The sequence below is a fragment of the Anopheles arabiensis genome, chromosome 3 (assembly GCF_016920715.1).
Source record: "Anopheles arabiensis isolate DONGOLA chromosome 3, AaraD3, whole genome shotgun sequence".
Classification (NCBI taxonomy): Eukaryota; Metazoa; Arthropoda; class Insecta; order Diptera; family Culicidae; genus Anopheles; species Anopheles arabiensis.
In genome coordinates this window covers 22359860-22382694 of record NC_053518.1, presented here as the reverse complement: position 1 = coordinate 22382694, position 22835 = coordinate 22359860, and the positions used below count along the sequence as shown (strand labels likewise).

At 40.9% G+C, this 22835-nt stretch overlaps 2 protein-coding genes across 6 annotated transcripts; one reads left to right on the top strand and one right to left on the bottom strand.

The window, feature by feature from the left end:
- The first annotated feature begins 1380 nt into the window (after nucleotides 1–1380).
- Nucleotides 1381–21772, top strand: LOC120900451 (prohormone-3). Of its 5 annotated transcripts, none has more exons than XM_040307450.1 (8): nucleotides 1381–1765; nucleotides 1963–2111; nucleotides 6896–7070; nucleotides 9591–9711; nucleotides 16611–16815; nucleotides 17204–17252; nucleotides 17558–17614; nucleotides 18190–21772. In XM_040307450.1, the coding sequence occupies exons 3-8, from the start codon at nucleotides 6909–6911 to the stop codon at nucleotides 18247–18249; spliced, it is 654 nt and encodes a 217-aa protein (XP_040163384.1). In that variant the 5' UTR covers nucleotides 1381–1765; nucleotides 1963–2111; nucleotides 6896–6908; the 3' UTR covers nucleotides 18250–21772. The 5 variants fall into 5 exon arrangements, with proteins under 5 accessions (XP_040163384.1, XP_040163386.1, XP_040163381.1 ...); XM_040307452.1 differs by having other exon boundaries at nucleotides 1383–1765; nucleotides 6893–7070; nucleotides 16626–16815; XM_040307447.1 differs by having other exon boundaries at nucleotides 1383–1765; nucleotides 6893–7070.
- On the bottom strand, nucleotides 21752–22824 carry LOC120900450. The gene is made up of 2 exons (XM_040307446.1): nucleotides 21943–22824; nucleotides 21752–21859 (listed from the first exon to the last, which is right to left on the bottom strand). Exon 1 carries the CDS (start codon nucleotides 22793–22795, stop codon nucleotides 21980–21982), a length of 816 nt encoding a protein of 271 aa, XP_040163380.1. The 5' UTR covers nucleotides 22796–22824; the 3' UTR covers nucleotides 21752–21859; nucleotides 21943–21979.
- Between the last annotated feature and the right edge of the window lie 11 nt (nucleotides 22825–22835).

The window sequence follows — 22835 nt, the reverse complement described above, 5'->3', positions numbered from 1 at the left end:
AACTTATTCAAGTGAAACCTGCTAAAGCTCAAATGGGCGAAAGATGATGCAAACCCGATAACCATCATCTTGCGAAACAACTCATTCTTCCTTTTATGATGCGACGCAAATAACACCATTCTTTGTCGAGCGTTCGGGCCCGGTTTACGTGTCCGGAAACACATGTAGCGTCCTGCTGTATTCCCAGAATCGACTTAGAAGCGTCATCAACCGTCACCTAAAAACCATGACCATTTCCCGCCACTCCAGTACCAGCCATCTCTACCAAGAACGTTACGTAGACGGCCATCCTAACCAGCGGAACGAACGCTTCTCTCTTGCATCGTGGACGCGTCGCGTCACGAGTTGAAAAAAATGCGATACACAGGAGCGTTTATGGTGGGCGAGTTTGCGCACATCCCACAGCGAGAGCATGGTGCTTCCGACGGAATACTCGGATCAAGATTCGTTTATTAACTGACGCACACCAACACCAAGAGCCGCGAGCTTCCAATGTCGGGAGACGTTCGCGTTTCGTTACAACATAGCCGACTGGAGTTCATCTTAGGCTTCTTTCTTTTATGTTTGTAATTTTCCACCGGAATCCGTACACTTCCCGTTTCTTAGGAGAGCGTCATCCATTGGGTCACTTTCTGCTGATGTACAAGAGGCCTACAATAATGTTTTTGACTGGAGATTCCCAAACAAATCACATCCAAACAGACCATCTTCACAACGATGGACTGGAGTGGTGTTTTTTGTAGATAGGAACGAAGCAATATGGTTTTATGGTTTTAAGAACCTGTTTTGTTTCATTCATGCTTAGTAGGTCAATAAAAGAATTTTCCGTAGAGGATTTTCAAGAATTAGGATGTATTAGTCCGTAAAGGCATGGCATGGCGGATATATCAAAACATTTAATTTGAAGAAACCCCTCAACAATATAATAAAAATAATTTTGTTATCCAATATGCCTATTTTTAGTTGAATTGTTGAGCTCGTTGGTGTAAAAGAACATTTCAATGAACTTTAAAATCTATAAATTAAACTTCAGACGTAAAGAACAGTATATATTTTACAGTAAAATAACAATTCATCTAGTAGAATATAAAAATTCTTACTTAACAGCCTAAACGTTACTCTAAGGAAATTCCCTAATGAACCTAATGATGAACCCAAGGGGCTTCTTTTTTTATTTTCTAATCTCATCCTTTCTCACTCTCGGGAAAGATGCTTTTTCACTTTCCCGAGCTAGCGTGTTACCTTGACACCCTATCGCTCTCGAAGCTACTGCCGAACGCTACCATTCTCTCTCATTCTCTCGCTCTCGCCCGCTTCAAGGATACAAGAAGCCGAGCTTTTGCGTTTTCGTCCTCGGACAATTTAATTCAGCTCCGTCCGGTGCCATTGACAAGCAGTTCACTCTTGACCGTGGAAACGCTCGCTTGCCAGAGCTCACCGACAGTGAAACCCCTGCCAAACGCGCCCTCCAGTAAGGTGCCCTGTGTCCTGCAAAGCTCGTGCGTGTGTGTTTGAGTGTGTGTGTGCGTGAAAAGTAAAGTTAGTACAGCTTGCGAAGGGAGGCGTAATAGGTGGCCGCGTGGTGAAAAGTAATCGAAAAGCACCGATAATCGGTAGCATCCTGTACCGAGCATCCGGGAGCACCGGGAAGAGGAATCAGTTTGCGGCCACTGCTGCTACTGCTGCCTGGAACGTCGTCGGAATCGTGTGGCTAGATTGCTAGCAGGTTGCGGGTTAGCGTGTGTGCCAAACCACGTGCGAGCGTGTAAGTGTTTGTGTGCGGGTACCTGAGTATTTGTGTGTTAGTGTGTTGATGCGAGTAAATTTCTCATTTTCCAAAAAAAGGTCTATTTCCTGTTCTGTGTGTGTGTCTGATGCGTGAAAGTGTGGTGGAAGAATTTCAGTTCCCCAAAAAGTGTTAAGAGCAGCAAATCTAATTCCAGTGATTTCCACCTTCTGCAGTGTGACCTTGCAAACCTTTGCTTTAAACGGGTTTAACGAATCTCAACCGTAGACGGGCCCATTTGCTTGCTAAAAACGCTCAACGGGACTTCCAGCGGCCAGTATCGTTTGGCGTGACTTGGAAGAAGCTTTCTTACACTGAACCCAAGGTAAGGATATATTATTATTCTAGATGGCAGAGAAACTTATTTCAAACGATCCTTATGAGTAAAAATAAAACGTCGAACAAACAAGACATTTACCCCAACAATTGCTTCCCTTCGCCAAATATAACCTTTTGTAGCCTTTTTTAAAATTGCTTCATTTATTTGCCCCTTACGCCGAACAGAAATGATATTTATAATTTACGATGACATTTGCAAAACCATTCCCCACGCGAAAAAGGGCAAAGGTATCGCGCGGGGTCAACAGAAAAAACGGATTTGTCTTTTATACAGTACGACGAAACGAAGGTTTAATGTGTGTTTAACCTATAATGTAAACTGACCATGGCAAAGGATAACTCTCATTTATTCATGCCACGGTTCAAATGGCTCAGAATCGATGTACCATTGCGTCGATTATCGTTGACTGCACACCGAAGAATCGATTCGCAGTAGACTGTGAGCTGTGGGAAAATGATACCCCATGGTGGGTGGAAAAATAAATTTAGAACTCTTTGTATCAAATATTAGAAAGGGTCGCCTTAGGTTGAATGTTCTTGAGAAGCTATTTTGAATTCACTTTAAAATTGGATAAAGGGCAGTTTGCCATTTTTAGGTAATGTTGCGCTACGAATTAACGATGCAAAAGAACGTCACAATATAAGATCAGAATTTGGAAAAAAAAACAATCACGGCATTTATACCTAATATTGTGATTGTAGCGCTGTGATATCAACTGACCTCGTTGCAACATTATATTTATGCCCAAAAATTAAATGCTGGAAGTTTCAACTCTTAGTTATGAGTTGTTATTAGATTTTCATTTTCTATTTCAAGCTTATGTAATATTATTATTATGAATATTATCAGTATTATACCTACTGGTGAATCATGTAAAATCATCTCACTTCGTTGATGACAGAATATTCAAAAATTGAAATATATTTTGAATGTCCATAACAAACATCCCTCAAACACTGATTCCTTTTATTGCCTCGAAAACATGTACTTTGATGCATGAGACATAAGGTCATAATAACCACTCCCTTGTCCAAGTATTGAAGTTGTAACTGTGATAAAAATCCCACTCACTACCGTCGCATTATTTTAACAGCACATCAACGACGCAAATATCGCAGTCATGTTTTTGTTTATTTGCTAATCGACTCGCCAACTCAACTCAACAAAACAAAAAGCTCACCTGAAACTTCTAAAAAGATGCACATCATTCATCATGACACACCTTTTCACTTGTTGATGTGCTGGTCCTTGAATGTATACATACACACACACACATAAATACGAAGAAAAAATACCCTGTCATTAGGTGTTTCGTTTCCATTGGGGCGTGTGATTGATGAGTGTGTTCGTCTAACAGACACATTTATTTTAGGCGTAGTCCTTTTACCACGATAAACATCGCACAGCGGGTTTCTATGTCCTATGACGTTGGTAGTGAATGGAACCAGGTTCAAAGGATTTTTGTTAAGAAATGTGTACGATTTTAAATGGACATTTATTAACAATAATATTCAAAGATCATCCAACAAATTTATAAAACATTCAGATAAATAAATTCTTTAAAAAAAATAAGCACACATCATAAGAACAAGTCTCTCTTATAACAGTTTTTTTGTTTATTTAGAAGGAATTTCTTATCACAGTTTGAACTACTCAAACGAGCACATCTGACCACTTTTGCCTGGTGCTATTTATTCTTTATTCATTATACTTGAGTTCTTTTTTTCGTTAATGGATGTTCTCCCCACTATCAAACATCTTGCACGGAAGTCAACAAATAATCACCATCAGCAAGAAAAACCCTTTTCCCCATCGGGAGGTACAGTGTGTTATAGGTTGGTTCTGGTCGTAATTAAAACATCCCGCATCCTCTTCCCCACCGCATTAATGTCCATCCTCGGGCACATTCACAAGCCCCAAGAGGTGACGCTATAAAGGTCATAATGGGTTCAACTTTGCACACTTCCGGCAATACCGCCCCGGTTCCGCCAGGATCTTATCGCCGTGATACACACCACACACATACACGCCTCGGATGAGTCACAGTCGGCCGATATGAGAGAGAGAAGGGTGGTGTTGGCAAAAGTTTCATAGTGCGAAGTAGTTTTCCCTCCGTTGCGTTGCAATATACGAAGGAGGAATGATCCCTACCACCGAGTAAAAGCAAGCCGGAGGCAATAAATTCTAGCACGGCTTGTACGTGTGCTGTTGTATTAATTTCCTGCCTTTCTGTTTGGTGTTTAGAACTGTGATTAGCATCAGGAAGTTGTGCGAAAGAATGATTCAAATAGAAAATTGGCTTTTTTTGTAGATAGCCCCAAGGATTGATAACAAAAAATCCCACAAAATTCAATAAACAAGTTCTTGAACATTAATCATTTTCCAACCAGCAAAATAACGCTAATTTTTAGTAACCTATGACCTCTATTAAAAGTCGAAAAACACGCACATAGCAGCACAGTTGAAACAGTTTCCTTCTTTGCTATGCTCTTCTGTTTCAACGCCCCTCTCCAAGCGCCAATCATTACGGTGTCACAGCCATGCATACCTATGCAAGAACCATTTCTGTAGCATCAGACCGTTACACTCTCCATCCAAACGCTACCAAACACCACCAGCGCTTGCTACCAGCCACCGTAAACCATCAACTCTCATCCCATGCCTTAGCTGCATTATGGCGTCAACAACTTTTCCTCGACGACTTCGACGACCCTGCAGTGGTATGTGCGCGGCTGGTGCCCGTTAGCTGTGAATGTCATTCACAATCCTGTCAGGACTTTTGCCCGGTTTTGCTCGGTGCGCTCGGTCGTGGTGCTGGTTTTTTTGCTGTCGCTTGTAGCGTTCAGCAGCCTTCAGGTGTTCGGATGGCATTTTCAACTGCATTTTCACCAGCAGAATGGAATGGGGCGAAGCAAGAAATAAAAAAAAATCCCAGTCAGTTACGACTTAGTAGATTATTCAAGTTCACTGAGTTTATGGTTGGCACTGGGTGCACTTGAACTGGCAAGTAATTTGCATATATTCCACATAAATACCCTGCCTAACGGTTGACATTGCGCTGCCGGCTGACTTGCACACGGACGGGGGCTTTGCGGAAAAAAAAAACGGAAACCATTGCTGTACGGTGAAGAAATAAATCTGTATGACCGTTTTTTATGCCTCACAAAAGCAAAGTTTTTTTTTTTGCTGAAGGTGGCCACACCAGCCAGGCAAGCAAAAACAAACTACATACTCTGTACGTGCTGCACAAACGGTCCCAGTTGACTTATCGTGATTGATTGCTGTTAGAAACTGTGCTTAGTGTGAGTGTGTTTGTATGTGTACTTTTGTGCAGAGGAATGAAAAATGGTGTTGATTGAGAGAAGAAAGTTTAGCATTCTGAAGAAATTCACTCGAGACGGGCGCTTATAAAATGGCATCGAATGCGGTCGGTGAAAGTCTAGCATGGTTAAGAAACCATTTCCGGAATCGTTTACTATTATTGAGATAGAATTCAGAAAATATTTCCTGCAACACAAACTTCAGCACCAATTTCTAGCTTAGGTGTGGTATGCCTATAGACGTATTGAACACGTTTTAGTTTAGTACAAAGTATCTACGTTAGATGTTAACACAGAAATCGCATTTTGGAAAAATCACAGAACACCTAAGTCCATCGAATAGTGTTGGGTACTACGAAACTTTTTGTTGGATATAGCAGCACTTAAATCGATAAATCATAAGGATCGTTATTATTTCTTCAACTCATAAACACTTTTTAGGTACTTCAGAAATGGCATTCACATTGATCGAAAAACTTTGTTTATTTTAAAGGCATAACAGCTACATGAGCTAAATACCCATTAAATTGTTACCAAAGAATAACCAATCTTGATGTCAGTGGACAACTTTCGTACTCGTAAGAGCTATAGAAGTAGGACAATTATGCACCTAAAGAAATAAGTAACAACTAACGGAAATCCCTGAATAACTCTTAGGATGAATCTGATAACAATTAGATTTATATTTTGGCCAGAATTTACAACACATTCAAATAAATCATCTTGATTTACTGATCTAACACTACACTCATGTTATATTCCTTGATAAAAACATGGGTATAACTAAACTGATTATGTTTGGAGTTTATGTTCTTAGGTCCTTCTCAAATTCTCCAATCGAAACTCTGCGTTACAATGATCATGTTGAAGCTTTGCATTCAAAACCAGTTGTTAGCGGTAAGGTTAATACTATAATACAAGTTGAAGCGCAAGTTCAATACAATTATTATTAGTTCAATACGCAACAAGTTAGTGACTAAGACCTACACTTAAGCAATGTGTTTGACAAGTAGTTTTTAGAATGTGTTAGATGGCTAAGCTAAACTGACAGCAAAGCACATCACGTAAGCTAATCAATAGACTACGACTACCAGTACGACACAAGATCATAGTTAATTTGCTGCAGCAAATTAAAAACCTCTAATAAATTGTGAATAATAGTCTTATTCTTATTTAGTGTCGTGCGAATGAACTAAAGTAATGTTTAAAAACATAACAACATATGTCCAAGCTCGTCTTAACCCTTGTGACTTCGTTTACAGAAAACAATATTATAAACGAGTTTTACTATATTTCCTACGGGGAGATATTCCGAATATGAGTCGAGCTACATCCAGCATAAAGCAACGTATAATAATGTTTAAAAATGTATAGAAAAATATCTCCATAAATACCTAATAATAACTCTCATATTAATCTGACCATTCTTCTCCTTTTCCTCATTAGCAGCACCATTTTCAACATGAAATCTCCTGCCCTGTGGATGGCCATCGGTGCGATTCTACTCCTCGGCGGAAGTGTGAACGCATGGGGCGGACTGTTCAATAGGTTCTCACCGGAAATGCTAGCAAATATGGGCTACGGCAGTCATGGAGGATCCTACCGGCCACAATCGTTCCTACAGGTATAGCATCATCTGTTATCGTACTTTTAAATTCACGTTGTTCAAATATTGGTGGTAAAGTTGTGAAACATGTTAAACCAAACAGCACACCAAGCGAATGTATGTCAACCTGCAAGAGTAACTTCCATACTGCCCAATCTTTTTTGGTCGTGTCTTTGCTTTGTTCTGGTGTGTTCGGATCGAAATCGAATTTTTATCATGCTTTTATCTACACCTACACCACTCCACCCATTTAATCGATACGCCATCGGGCAGTGAATAAATATTGACACAACCGGTGCCAAACCACCAGACCGGAAGCTTCTATCAGCACACACACACAAGCCCCGGTTGACCACACATCCAATAAAATATTATTACCTTCCGGCAATTTTTTGCTTGTTTTTTTGTCCTTTTTGTCTTTAGTGGCCGTGAAAGGTAGGAGCTCGTTTCTTCCCTTTTCTCTATTAAGTATAATAACCATTGCAAAGGGCTTTTATTTTCGCCTCCAATAATGTGATAAAAGCGTAAGATTGTATCCCCCAAAAGTCCCACATCTTGTTCCACGTAAATTGGCTCAATAACAGTGAACATAGTCACATGCGATTTTTTGTGGAATGTGCGTGTGTGGAGTGGCGGCACGGTAAACTAGTACGGTGGTGTGTTGCAATATCTTTATTGCACTTAAATACATCGAGAAACAGATAGGGAGTAGAAAGGAATCAAATCAGTGTTATCTATGGAAACAGTTTAACATCTCGAACATATCGGACACAGCCGAGTTACACGCAGTTATACAACATTTTGATGTAGTGTGTGTGTATGCAAGAATCAAATTTACTGGAAATTGGGGTACATATATGTGGTATGATATGATTTTAATGTATTATGAATCATTATTGGAGATCACTTATGTTGAAAAATATACTCTTTAACGTTAGCTGCCTTGTTTGTATGTGCAGTGATCAAATATAAGACCAATTTTCTTCTTATTGAACAATATTACAACAAATGTATGTTATATAAGTGATCGTGGCTATAGTTTAGTAAATAATCTCAGAATTTAACTGGTATGACTCCAGTTCTTGAAGTTAGTGTCTTTACAACCCAAAAAGATGCAGATTTGGATGATCTTTTTAGTCTATCGTTGTTTTAGCCGATAGGACGATTTTGGTCAACTTCAACTATATATATATAATTAGTTTTTATATGGTATATTTATATAGTGCAAGAATGCAACAAACTTTTTTCCAAAATAATAACTACATTAGCTCTGCCAAATTTGAAAGAGCATTAAAACATTCTAAGCGCATTCAACCACGTGTAGTAATTTCATGATATTCGCTTACTTTTTAAAGTAAAAATCCATTTAAAACAAAAAACTTTATCTTCTAAAGCCTCTTAAGGCCGGGCTACATTGATCGTACTCCGTAGTGTAATTTTGATTTTCACTAGCGCATCTGGCGGCGGCTGGTGGAAGCTTTTTTTGGTCGTCGGGGAAATGGTTGTGTTGGATCTCAAAGATAATTTGTTTTTTCACCGTTTTTTGATGCGAAAACTGCTGAAATACTTGCACAACATATTTATCTATCAATTACAAAGCTTTTCCAGTTCAGTTAAATTAAAAAACATGGAAAAATAACGTATTTTCTGAAGCGGCTCCAAATTGTTTGGCAAAATGCTTCGGTCAGCCGCCGCCAGATGCGCTAGTGAAAATCAAAATTACGCTTGAGAGTACGATCAATGTAGCCCGGCCTTTATGTGAAACTAATTGCAGTATCGTGGAAAGAACTTCGAACTTTTCATTCCAACTTCATTTTGATCCAACCCATTTTGGTGTCCGTAGCCTCTCTCGAACGCGCTGAGCCATTGGGCTGAAACTATGTCAAAGAACATTCCCGTTGCTTGGGGGATTTCAAGCCCCCCAAAAAAAAGTGCCCAAAGAAGGGCCCAGCCGAAGGGGTAATAACATTTACATGGTAATTTAATCAACCGCCAACGCATATCACACATGCCGGTCCGTCGGGTGCTTTCCCCCTTTATTCCGCGCGCCAACGAGAACGTTGATTGAAACGAGCGTACCTCCCACGGTATGGAAAGTTTACCAATCTAACAGAAGTTCCGCAACCATGTTTCATGTTTGGATAATTCCAAATTTGGATCCACACATGGTTGCGAGCACGGCGGGAGTTTCTTTCATTACCGTTTTCACCGCTGCCACACCTTTTCTCTCGTGTGTCGCGATGTAAATGAGTTTTCGCAAGCCTCTGCTGTGTATGCTGTCGTATTACACCGTAAATATCGATCAGCACCCTGCCCGGGCAAGGGACAAACAGTGCTTGTATAATTTAATTTGGATTTTTCTCTTTTTTTTGCTGTAAAACAGCTTTTCTTGTGAAAGCTTATAAAGTGTAGCGGATTGTTAAGCAGCTTACATTTTCCTAGATGTATTTAAATACATTCTCGTTCGGGTAGCATTAAATGTGATCGCTCGTTGTCACTCTAATGCACTTTTGTAACTCCTTTCCTTTCTACTTGCAGAACGAAATCCTGGACGAAGAACAGCAAAGCCCACGCTACGAGCCGGATCCGTGCTATCCCCGGGCGTGCTCCGCCAACGAGTACTGCTGTCCCGGATTTATCTGTGTAGCCGTGGACGATGGTAAGCCGCAACGGTGCATCTACGCGATGGTTTTACACATTTTTGTTTTTTCCTTCCAAACTGTCTCTCTATCCTTCTCGTTGTGTCTGCTCTCTGTGTCAGCTCCTTGACTGTCTTTTCGATGTTTCTATATATTCCGACTACTTTTACAATCTTTATGAATGTGCTTCCTTACCATTCCGTTGATGTTCTATTTCATTTCACCCATTCTTCAGTGCATCCCGAAAGCTCTGCTTTTCTGCTAATGAAAGGCTCATAAATCCATTCTTTATCGCCACAAAAAAGCAAGTGACAAGCAATCATGGAATGTAACGTCACGGCGGGCTTAGCATCAAAGTCTTTGAGACCTTTGGGGAAACTTCTTCGAAGGATCATTGTTGACTGCCACTGGATGGTGGTAAAAGCTGCTCACAAAAGCACAAATGTCACACAAAAAACCAACAAACAAACAAGTGACAGGAACCGTCAGGCGCAAAGATTAAAAAAGTTTGAATAAGCCAAGGTTTCGCGGTTTCCTCTGCTGCAAACAGCTGCTTCAAAGCCGCATCTGTTCCGAGGACGTTTGGTGAGCTTTTCCCCGAAATGCTCCCAACCTTTAGGAGATGATTTATCATTTCATTACAACACAAGAAAAACGAACATGGAAAGCTCACACACACACACAAACTTACGCTGACAACCGCAACTAATTTCACTCGCAGCGTTACTTTTTAATATGGCATTACAAAGCCGGAAAGCTGCTCGTTCCGTTTACACCAGGTGAAATGATTAAAATCAGCTACTCCGAAAAGGGGTAACTTCAACACACAAATGAACAACTCCCTCGTACCGCTCTCGGAAGCGCGCGCGCGTGGGAAGAAAGTCAATTAAATTCTAATTACATTCACTGGTTTCACCTCGTCTTGTTGACGAGTGGGAAGCGGTTGGGGATGCAATCAACCGATGTTGTCTTTGTAGCACGAACCGGTTCGCCCCGTTGCCGAAAGTGACCGGAAGCGTGGGTTTGAAAATTAATTATATATCCATATGATATTTTTATGACTTTTGGGATCAGCATTTGTTGTGTGAAAGGACCGCCACACAATCTAGTGCCCCGTAGAGGTAATCAGGTTTCATCATGCGATGGGATTATTGGATCAGGTTCGCTATTTCGCTGCCCTCTGTTGGGTCCTTCCACAGATTCCTTTTTTGTTTCACGTCATAAATAAGGTAACAGAGTTTGTTGTTTTTTCCCCTGTCTGCTAAAGAAGCTTCCGAGAAACTCGTACCGTTCAAGGTGCACAAATCTCAATTCTGGCCTCCACAGCTTTATATGCTTGACCCTAATCCGCTGTCATTTTGATTTTCGCCTTTTCGCCAGCAACGTCCGAGAACGTTGCGAAAGGGCGCTCTTGTCGATTTTGCTTTCCCATTGTTATGGAAAGGTTGTTCCTTTCAGGATTGTTCCACGTTTCACATACACGCAGGGTTGGAGAAAAAAAGACAATACATGAAGGATGCGTCTGCGTGAACACTCTGTGAAAGTCATTGTCGGCGCCTTCGCGTCACTCTATATTAAACCTTCATCTTTTTAAGGATCATTTCGGTGGCTTACCTTGATTTAGCCTTTAGCCTCGGCGGAAAGTGGGAGTAAACAGAAAAAGGCACAAAACAAAAGAGAATGGCAAGGGTTGGACGTATCCCTGTACCGCATTGAGCGCCTTTAGTTCGCTCACTCGACAGGAGAAATGATGCCTCAACTCTACGAACGTTATTACATTTTCGGGCTTTCGTTGGCGAAATTGGTGCAGGATAATCATTTATTTATAATCTCTTACTAACGGACAGGATTGTATGTGTGGGAGTTTGAATTGGAATCTAGTAAATCCGCCGAGAAAGGTGTTAACCCGATAATGCTATCAACTTAGCAGCAGGGCAAAAAAGAGAAAGCGAGAAGGTTAACGATGAACTGATAGCGAATCAGGCCGGCAAAACGTGTATTAGATTATATAAATCAGACAAGCAGCTTCAACCTGGATCATATTTCAAAGCCTTCGTAAGAGAAGGTGCCGAACGACTGGCGTTGTACGAGATCGTTGTATCGTACAACAGCTCGCGGGTTCGGGGTGGAAGAAGGACTAAGAAAAAAGCGCCCGTGGATATCGAGAAGAAGTAAACAAATTAGAGCAAAGTGGATCGAACGTGTGCTATTACGGTGTTGTAATTGAATATGATCAAAAAGAGGAACCTATTAAAGGTATGCATGACTTAAAGGTAGAATTTGTAGAATGTTTTTTTTGTAACCAATGCGTTCTCTAAAACTGTCTATAAAACAAAAAACCTTTTCAAATTACACTCAATATTTCGTTGTAAAACCAGTATGTACTTTTGCTCTATTATTACAGTATGTACTATACTTCAAAAAATCTAAACGAAACCGAAAACTAATGGCATTATGCTAGGGCTACTTTACGCTAAACTGCTTACCAACACGCAACATAAGGCCTTGGAAGTCCAATGCTTTTGATAACATGTTTTCATAATGGTCATTACACGTGTTAGGCTGCTGTCTAAGTGAACTCACGAATCAAGAATTACGTTTAAACGAGAGCATTTTGAAATGTTCTTACTGAACTGGGGAATCTTTTTATGATCTTATAACGTATTGACCCATTTAAAACGGACTGCAATGCTTTTAAATTGCTCTCTTTGTAAATTAATGACTGTTATGATATAATGAAACAAGAATATCCATTTAAGCTCACCTCATTCTAGCTACTAGCTTCATTTCACTACCTTCGCTCTATAGCGTCTGCAGCGCTGCAGAGGCGTCTCCAAACGTGGAGCACATGTGGTGTGTATGTGTGTGTGCGCGCTAGTCACCACATAAACATTATGCGGCAAAAACATAACAACACACCCAACTGCCCCTGTCTCGCATCGGGTAGAGTTTTATCCATGTTTTGCAGCGTGTAACATCCTTCCCACTCAAAAAGAAAAAAAATGCAAAAAAGAACGACCAAAAAGCGTGTACATATTCTCAGCTCTGTTCGTTTACGGTCCCTTTGCTGCGGGCCAATCAACTGGCAAAAATAAACCTCGCTTTGCTGAACCTCGTCATTCAAAGTCTGCACCATCCGATCTCCGTACGGGCGTAAGAGACTGTATGTGCGTGCTGGAAGCACAATGACATGACGCTGGTCGTTTAGAGTCACATGAGAGACAGATAGGGGGACCCGGTCGGTTTGTACCATGACAGTCAGTGAATGGTTTATGAACCTCGGAGCGTAGGACGAATACCGACCACGTCACACAGAACAGCTCGTCATAACAGAGCGGTGCTGAGGGCCCCTGGGGGAGCTTTTAATTTTTTGCCCCACCTTGTCGCTTCCCCGAACACTGTGCGCCTTACCAGTGAGATACATTTTACTTTCCTTTGCTTCGTCCGGGTCATCCACTCAGTATATTCACGTGTGTGTGTATGTTATTCTGTGGGTAGGAGTAATAAGTCAAAGATTGCCGCCCGTCATTCAAGTCTTTTGGAGTCTGTGTATGTGGTTGAAGTTCTGTTAAGGCCCTCCTATCTGCATACAAACCCCCAGACGACCGTTTTTTTTATTTCGAAGCGGACATCGAGTTCGAGTGTATCGATAAGCATCGCCGCACAAATGTGACATGGTCCCATGTGTGTTTCGCTCGTGTAGCACAGCAAGCTGTACCAGCACAACAAGGTCGAACAGCTCGGGGCTTAGCGTCCATGAATCGTGTCGCTCGCTCTGCCACCAACAAGAACCATCAGTAAAAGGGGGAAGTCAACTCCTTCGACAGCACACAGGAAACAGGAAATGAACATAACGCTGTACGTTTTGTTCGAACTCTTTTGTTTGTCCAGCAGCGCTCGGCTTGGCCTCTGTTTCCACACAATAAACATCACTTTGTTCAATTGAAACACGACGAACCATGCACGAACCTGCACGAACTTCCCAAAGGATGAGCCAGAGCATACGGATGTAATTTGTTTTGTGGATTGGTGGTTGTTCTCACCGGATACGGGGGTTGGTGGATGGTGTGTGTGTGCATTGGGATGATAAATATATTTTCTTTTTATATGATTAGAAACAGGACGGGCGGCGGTGGAGAAATGGTCCTGGTGATGATTGGGTTTTTTTCTTCTTTTTTTTTGGTCGATTGTGTTAAAAGCGATGGAGACATTTGACAACAATAGATACAATAAATAAGGTTGTTGTGCGTAAATAAGGAAGTGTTATATTCTGCTGTCTTTGTTACTACAATTATTGCTTTAGTATTTTTACATTTGTTCATTTTATCTCTGCTGTACAGTAAAATGATTTCGACTAGTATTTTTATAACTCAATAAAAAAGATTGACTAGCAATTTTTTCTTCTATTTTTGCATAATGTATCGATACGAACTTGTCCCAATGTGCCTAAGCATTCCTTTTGAAAAGCCTCAAACAGTCGAACCAATGTTTTTTGGTCGCCTGCGCCATTTTCCCCATGCGACGTATCCTATCTATGTCCGTACACAAATTTTCCGATCAAAAACCATCATCATCTGTGACAGCATGACACCGTTCCGGCATGTCGGACACCGTTCAAGGGCGGCACGCTAAAAATAACACCATCCATCCTTCATCAACGACAGGTACCGGGCGTCTCCATGCAAGATCGATTGCATTGTCATTTGGCGCGGGAGGCTTGCTTCGAGCAAAAAAAATGCGCCCACATCATTCTGTTTTGATGTTCTTTTACAAGAGAGAGCAATCAAAAAAGCGTTCCAGTGCGTTCAATGGATGTATTTTATTATCAGGAAAAATGATGGAAATTTCCAGCCGCCTTTATGGTTTATGCTCTGCAGAAAGTAGCAACTTCTTATTTCAATGTAACTCAATGTTGTCGTATATTCGTGTTTTTTGTTTTAAGAAATGCTCTAGCATGACGTTTCTTTAAATTACGTTCCATCTTAGCAATAGCTACTTTCGATTTTGTGTTTTAAAGTTATTTACTTTATCCCTATATTAGCCTTGCCAGATCTATTACTAATTCTTTTATTGGCAGTTACGGTTATAAATAAACGTATGTTATATACGTTTAATATATTAAGTCCCCGCAGTATGATTCTAATTGATTTATTTGTAACATTTATTTTTTTGCTGATTTGACTCAATGAATTGCACTTTCAAAAATTAGTATCCCATGAGTCAGCAGACCAAATGTGACACCTTTAACATTCGAACTCTAACGATGATGTCCAAAAAAGTGAAGCAACTTCATTTAGAAACGTGCACGATCAAAGAACGGCACCCCGTAGCGTCTTAAAAGGACTCCGTGCGGCTGTTTGTGGTCGTCCTATAAGCCTGTTCTGGTTTCTACAACATCTTGACACTATTAGACAACAATCAGAGCATCGAAAGAAAGCCCATTTCCAAATGGCCGACAACCCTGAGCGACAAAAATGATGCTGAAAATGAAGACCGAGGCAAAAGTCTCTACCTCACTGTGTTCGCTTGAGTAGGAGGTCGATGCAACCGACCAAAGATTGCAAAATACCTGGGAAACATGAAAAAAACATATAAGGAAAAAGAAATCGAGTCCACTGGCTTCGCAGCAGCAAGCAATGACGCCAAAACTTAATTCCATCATTTTAAGCGAATTTCGGCGGAATTTCTATATAACACACCCTAGTTAGCGAACCGGTCCAACCGGTCCCAGCTGTGTTCCATCGACATTTTCTGGACCAAAATGATGAAAAAGCCCTACTTCAACAATTTTGTCACAAAAACTGAGCAGGAAATGATAAAAACTGAAAATAGATCTTAAAAACATACCTACACGCATGTATTCGTCCGCCCGGACGAAAATTCCTGACTGACGAAAGACACCTCACAAGGTCATAGATTTATTTTTGCAACTTAGCTTTAATAATTACCTTTGAAATGATGTTAATAGAAGGAAATTATCTCTATTTTTTTGAGTCCATTTTTTAATGCAAACGTTATTCCATCAACCCTGTTGAAAACTGTTGATCATTTTGGTACAATTTTACCTCACACATACAAACAATATTTTCATACACCTCTAAAGTCATTTACAAACCATATCCACCATTTTGTTCCACCGTAAACCATAACCAAAAACCGATAAAATCTTTCACCCGGGAATTTTAACGTAATGTGTTCGTAAACTCGACAAAAACATCCAGCGATAAATCGAAACTGTCGTCCCCACATGCATACTTAATGAGCTAATCATGCGAGCGATCGTAAAAAGATTTTCACTGCGAGTGTTTCCCAGCTGAGCACCAGAGCTGAATAATAAATATTTAGCATCGTTTAGCGAATGCATTGTAAAATTCACCGTACCGGGGACAGGTAATATAAATAATTCGAACGAATAACACACAACAGCGACAGCGCACATTTCTCATCAAACGCCCTTGCATGACACGGTGAAAACTGCCATCAACATTAATTGCTATTTTCATGTCGTAAAACTACTGCTTACTCTTTTCCTTTAATGTTTTTTTTTTGTTCCATTCTGTGAAAGCAAACTTGTTCAACTTTTAAAACTTTCCATAGCTGCTTTTCGCTTTGTAACGGATGTACTTTCTCCTCAACTTTGTCTTACCTTCTTCTGTAACATTCGGTGTTTTGAGTGTGTGTGTGTGTGAAACATGTGAACCGTATGTTGTTGTGCCCACTACTCTCGACGAATCGAACGGCAAAACTAATCGAATCGAATTCCCTTCTCTCCTCCCGACCTTTTCTTCGTTCGTGCGTTCGTTGTCCGGTTCTTCTGTTGTTTTTTTTTTTCTTTTCTTCAATTTCTACCCAACAAAATAAAAAACCACCAAACAATCCTCGCCAAAACTATTTCGTACGCAACACACCACACCATAAGTTTCGCCAATTTCAGTCAGGGGAATGTGCATGCCACTGTACGGACGGAAGTATGGCGAGCTGTGCCGGCACGATTCGGACTGCGAGTCGGGGCTGGTGTGCGACATTTCCGCGCTGAGCGGTGCCAGCGTTTGCCGACCGCCAACCATCGTGGCCAAGCAGTACGGCGAAGATTGCATCACGTCCAGTGACTGTGATATTACGCGGTAAGTTTTCGTAAAATAAAACCTTCCAGCTTTCAGTAAAAAAAACCCAGAAAATAAAAACTTCAAACGATGCTCCAATTCAAAGGAATATTTGTAGCAACCATTAAAATGGTTGATTTAAAAGCTAGTAAAGTATAATCTTATAATCAAGCTAGCCTTCTGTGATACGCTAATCCAGCTGAGTACTGGATAAGCCTGTCAGAGATCAGTCCACCAAAGGCAAAGGGACGCCGAACCCATCACGTTAAGATGATGATGGAAAGCGACAATAGACCGTTTGAAGAAGAAAAAACCAAGCTCCGTGATTTACTTTTCCCGTCTTTGCTTTCTTTCTCTCTCTTTCTCTCATCTTATCTCCCATCATGGCGTGGCCTGAACCAACACACAGCGGACTATGCTGTCAGGTGCAGAGAAGACATCGACAAGTGCCTCGTAAGGTAAGGAAGATTGCAACAATAGTATTTTTTCTTTCTTTCTTCTCCCTGTTGGTTTTTGCCCATTACCCCCCTCCTATTAAATCGGCAATATCTTCTATCCACCCTCATCTGGGAAATGATTTTTCCCTAACGAGGGAAATTCGCTTCAATTAACCTCTATCATCATCGCGCGTCGTCACCACGATCCCAAACGGTCGGGCGGTTTTTGCTAGCTGATTGTGAATTACCGTACCGTATTTCTTGGGCATATATTGCTTTATGATTGATTTTCTATTCTATGCTATGCTTCTTTTTTCCCACTGCAGGTATGCTCGTACTTCAAAGATCCTCTGCTCTGCGTTGGAACGGTTGCTGCCGATCAGGTAAATATGGTAACGACGGCAATGACATGACACAGCAGAACCTCGTTAGGAATGGCAGGAGCTATTGAGCATTTTTAACAAATTGAAAAGTTTGAACTTCATTTATCAATGAATGTGAGCTCAATTCACAATATTTGATACACTTTGTTGTGTATGGCATTATAGATTAAGCTACTGATATTACATTAAATTCAAAATGTTTATGTTTTATTTAACTTACATAGGCTAGAAGACATTTTTTTATCAAACTGATGACGCTAACAATAAAAAATAAGCTTACTGAATACGAATTTTAATGTAATTCCTGAAATAATTCTCATTGATTCATTAATTTGCCATTTTTATTATTATTGTCATTGAAAAAATTGCTGAGACGATTATTTGAAATTTAAAAAGGAATTAAAAAAATATTTCTAGTACAAAAGACATGCTTAAGGATCAAATTCCAATTTGCTCAAATATCTTGGCAAATTTCTTATTCGAATATTCTATCCCAATCAACATTACTGCAACAAATGAAACAGTATTAAGTTCTAAAACGTATCCTTCTCTTCGTCGCTCTGCCCACACAACAGGTAAAACACCAGATCGAGCATACTGCAGGTGAGAAGCGCATCATCTACAACAAGCACTAAACCAGTGGGATGTCACGCAAAACGGCAGCAGCACCCAACCACCATGCAAAAACGAAACATCGTAAAACAAACCGAACATTCCGAATCGTGAGACAAATTATGACCCTTTAATCCTGGACAGCCTGGACAGCATAAACGCTGGAAGCGTGTAAAAAACACACACTTTTACTCAACTCTTATATGAAGTTCGTTCATTTACCTTGCCCCGACAGAAAAAAAACCCGTAGCGCCAAAAGGAAGAAAACTAAAATCAGAAAAAATAGAAGAAAAAAACTACGAGAGCAATCAAAATTAAGTGGAAAGCAAAACAGGGGTTCGTTGCAAACTGAATGAAATTCTCAGTTATATTCAAACATTCAAAACAGTTAATAGAAAATAATCCCACAACAGTGGGAAATAGCAGAGCAAAAATACCGAAGCAAAAATCATACCCAGCCGAACCAGCTAGTGCATTCAAGCGAGAGAACAAAATAACCTATCGGAACGAATACATATCAAACACTTATCTTTAGACATGAAGCAGAAACAGAAAATTGTCAATTAGGTTCGTTAGTTCCGTTACCATTGAAAGTAATCCAACCAGTTTCCGTTCTCAGCTAGATACAATGCAATAGTCTTAAAGTCTTGCGAATGTGTGTAGTAGCTGTGTATGGATCACAGTAGAACCCGCCACAGTGGTAGAAAGGGAAACCGAAGGTATTATTTCCATACAAACGCACCACGGAGACGCGTGAATTAAATGTTCCCCCCAAGAGAATGGTTCACCTTTTCATCTTAAACATGCTTTTAAACGTTCCACTGTGATTGACGCCACGTGTACAGTCCCAAAAACGGTATGAACACTAATGTAAACCGCACAGCATTTATGCAAAACGAAGCAACAACGTCTTGTTCTCTACTCGATATTTCGCTACAAATTTTTAACATATGCGTGTGTGTGTGTGTGTTTTTTACAGCTGTGTGTCGTTTTTAAACCCGTTCGTCCCCATTTTCTCCAGTTTTCATCTTTTAGGCTTGTGTATGATAGCTGCGTGTAGCGAGCGGACGAGAGTGTGTGGCAAAGGGTTGGTGAACGCCGGGATAGGCTTGCTTAAAACTGTTTTCGTCCATTATGCGGCACATCCAATTACACATTATTAACAAGGAAAAAAAGGAGAAAAAAAATCACAAACACTCCCAAACACACCCACACACACATAATATTGATTGAAAACAATACAATAAAATACCCTTGCTGATATAATCGGTTCTTATGCAATGAATACATATCGTTATACATGAATATATATAAATACTTATATATACAGATACATATATATATATACAGATATACTAACGTTGCGATCATTAGAGCCGCAGCAGAAGAAAGAGGAAACTATTGAAAGAAAGAAAGAAAGAGGAGAAAGAGAAGAGAAAGAAAAACATAAAACAAATCAATTCCAAAGTTGCAAACAATCCACTCTAGGGTAAGGAAAGCAAAAGGAAAGGAGTGAAAGTATCGGTATCGTTAAGCTATGGACGAAACAAAAAGAGAAAACTAATTAAACCCCAAAAATCCAACAACAACAACCAAAAAAAAAGAACAAAACCAAACAAAAATCTTAAAAGGTAAAGGAAACAAAACCTTTACGTAAATTCATACTGGCTGAGGCATTTTGAACTTTTAATCTTCTACACACATACACACAAGCTCGCACACAAGTACAGAAGTACAGACTTTAACATATAAAGTTTTCACCCAACTAATTATTCAGTGTGTGTGTGTCTGTTGAACAAAATTGCAGATGCGAAGAAGTTATGGTCGAAAAGAAGATATTCTCTGGAAAAGATGGACGATGCAAGCTGTTAGTAATATGTGTGTTAATATCTCCACTATGAATCGCATCAACGGTGCAGGAAAAGGATTCTGGTGAAACATTTCCCATCGTTTCAAGTTTTCTGCTAAAACGCTAGAGAACCCAACAATCCCCACTATAGTGTGTCTGTCTGTCTGTTCTTGTTGGATGCTCTCTCATAAGGCGAACGCAATTGCCAGCTACCGCCAGAACCGTTTGAAATGGCAGTTTCGTTTCAGACCCGATCAACCCGAGCCGTTGATGTGTGGCGAACACATGTGTCTGGATGAAACATCTTTTCCAACTGCACAGCAGTGTAAACATTGAAAAAAGTCACAAATATTTCCATTCAAAAACGATATTCAATCGCGAACCACATCAAACGGCTGTAGGTTGAATCCATCGAAATGAAACGGTTCATTTTGAATAAGGTTCTCTTTTCTTAGGCTTGAGCGATTTACAAATTTAAAGATGTATGCTCGATACGATCCCAGGCATTCCACATCGTGTCTCGGCCCTCTTTGGTGAGCGTGTTTGTTTGGGCCGACGAGTTCGGAGCCCTTCTTCACCCTTGTAGTTTGGTCGAACGAAATCGATGTCCCATCTCGATACTCTGAAAACCTTCCAGTCAGCCCCACACCCCCCACCAAAAGACGACGGCTAGATGGTCGCTAAACGGACCCGGCCACCAAAGGAGGCTGCAAAAGCGATGATCGAAGCAGCGATCCTCTAACGCTGCACCGGAAGTAATGCTATAGCCCTATAGAGTATGATCATGAGTGAGCCGCCCTGAGGTTGAGAAGAAGTGAGCGAGAGTTGATGTTGATGATGATGATGATTTTAAAAATCAGAAAACATATCAGTGTACAAAACCAGTTACACTTTCACTAACACTGCACACACACACATACATACACACTCAAAAGACAGACAAAACAAGCTGTTGTTGCTAAGCACAAGTAAAGGAAAGTGCACCCGATCCTATTACAGAGACATATCAAATACACCTGCATACAGAGCAAAGAAAGAAGAGAACGAAATGAAAAACGAAAAACAAAATGTGAACACTATCTAATTCTATTCAAAGCCGGCTTGCAAGCTAAACCAAACTTACTGAATAGTGGGAGAGAGAGAGCAAAACATGACGAAGGAGAAAGAGATATATAGAGAGAGAAGAAAAAAACAATTGCACATCGCATACATATCAACTAACGAATAAGATAAGACACTTGAGACTAAGCTGATTTACAACTGAATCGCACTGAAGATCCCACTCTGCGACCGTGAACGTGAACCTTGCTATATAAGAAGAATGGTACCGAAACCTTACCTTACCTTATGCCACCTTTGGGCCGACGTTCTACGCACGATTTCACACTACCTTGCTTTGCACTGTGGAGCTGATGGTTTTCGTGATCATGCGGAATGAAAGAGAAACATAGATCATATTCATAATTTTCAATTTTATGCAGTTTAGTCTTCATCCACATAGTATGCGCACTGTAACGTTTGCTTAACCCGTTCCAAAGAGAAAAAGGAGCACCCCAATAGTGTGGTGTGATTCTTGCGTACAACGTGGGCACACACAGGGCGCAACACACTCCTTCCCCCCTTTAAAAGAGATAACAAATTATGAATGAATGAAAAAGAAAAACAAAAATAGATACTATATGTGTACATCTCTTCAACTACCGGTGTAGTTTATTTAGAACATCCGATCCGAAACATTTTCAGCTCCACCTCAAGTTTCAACGTTATTCATCTGTTTTATAAACCTAAAACGAAAAAAAAAGTGCAGAAAGGTTAGTACAATCCTCCCCAAGAGCCAGAACAAAATTTAAAAAAAAAAATAATTTACCTCTGTTTCAAGTTCTATCGAACCATAAGGAACACCATTAATGGATTGCAGTGGAGTACTTCTCCTCGAAGCCCTTGATAAAATCGATTAGCTCCTCCGTCATCTCGTTCAGATCGTCTATCGCACCGGCAATCGATTGGCGCTTCAAAGCACCCGCCTGCTTCGACTGGCTTCCAGCCGAGCGGCCACTCCACGGCGTTCGCTGTCCCTCCTGCTGACACAGTTGCTGTTGATTCTGTGGCACAGGTGTTTCATCCACACTGCACCGCAAAGCGGCCGGTGAAACCTCTGACTGCGTTGTCGTCTTCAGCGAGCTACCGAATCCCAAACCTTCCACCGCCGGCATCAAAAAAGGCGTTGAGCTGCTAACCGGACCGGTCATGGCGGATCGGTTCCGATCGATCGACCGCTGTATCTCCAGCATCATCCTGGCACGCTTGGGTGAGGTCATCGAAAACAGGGCGGGCGATGTACGGCTAAAATCTAGATCCTTCGTAACATCGTTATCATCTTCCACCGTTAGCCGCAGCTCGTTCTCCCGAATTTCACCACTATCGTCCAGCGTAAAGGCCGTTTCGTCGATGCAAATGCCTTCGACCAGTTTGCCATGTTCCATCATCACGATCGATTCGTCTGCCACTACTGACGATGATGATGATGGTGAGGCAGGTGTCACTAGCTCACTTGCACGACTGAAGCCCGATTGTTCTAGTTCTACCGGCAGACTGTTCGGGCCATCGCCTGTCGCACCTCCCTCATTGGTTGAGCTCAGCGGCGATTGAATGCTGCCGCTGCTGCTGGGTTTGGAGGCATTTTTTGCTCGCCGTACGACCGATACTCGATTCCGGAACATATTGTTTCTAGCACGGTCGCTACAGTTACAACCACACACG

Coding starts and splice junctions, on each gene's coding strand:
- LOC120900451 (XM_040307450.1), top strand. CDS start 6,909: ATGAAATCTCCTGCCCTGTGGATGGCCATCGGTGCGATTCTACTCCTC. Junction 9,712..16,610: donor CTGTGTAGCCGTGGACGATG/GTAAGCCGCAAC, acceptor CCACACCATAAG/TTTCGCCAATTTCAGTCAGG. Junction 17,253..17,557: donor ATCGACAAGTGCCTCGTAAG/GTAAGGAAGATT, acceptor TTCCCACTGCAG/GTATGCTCGTACTTCAAAGA.
- LOC120900450 (XM_040307446.1), bottom strand. CDS start 22,795: ATGTTCCGGAATCGAGTATCGGTCGTACGGCGAGCAAAAAATGCCTCC.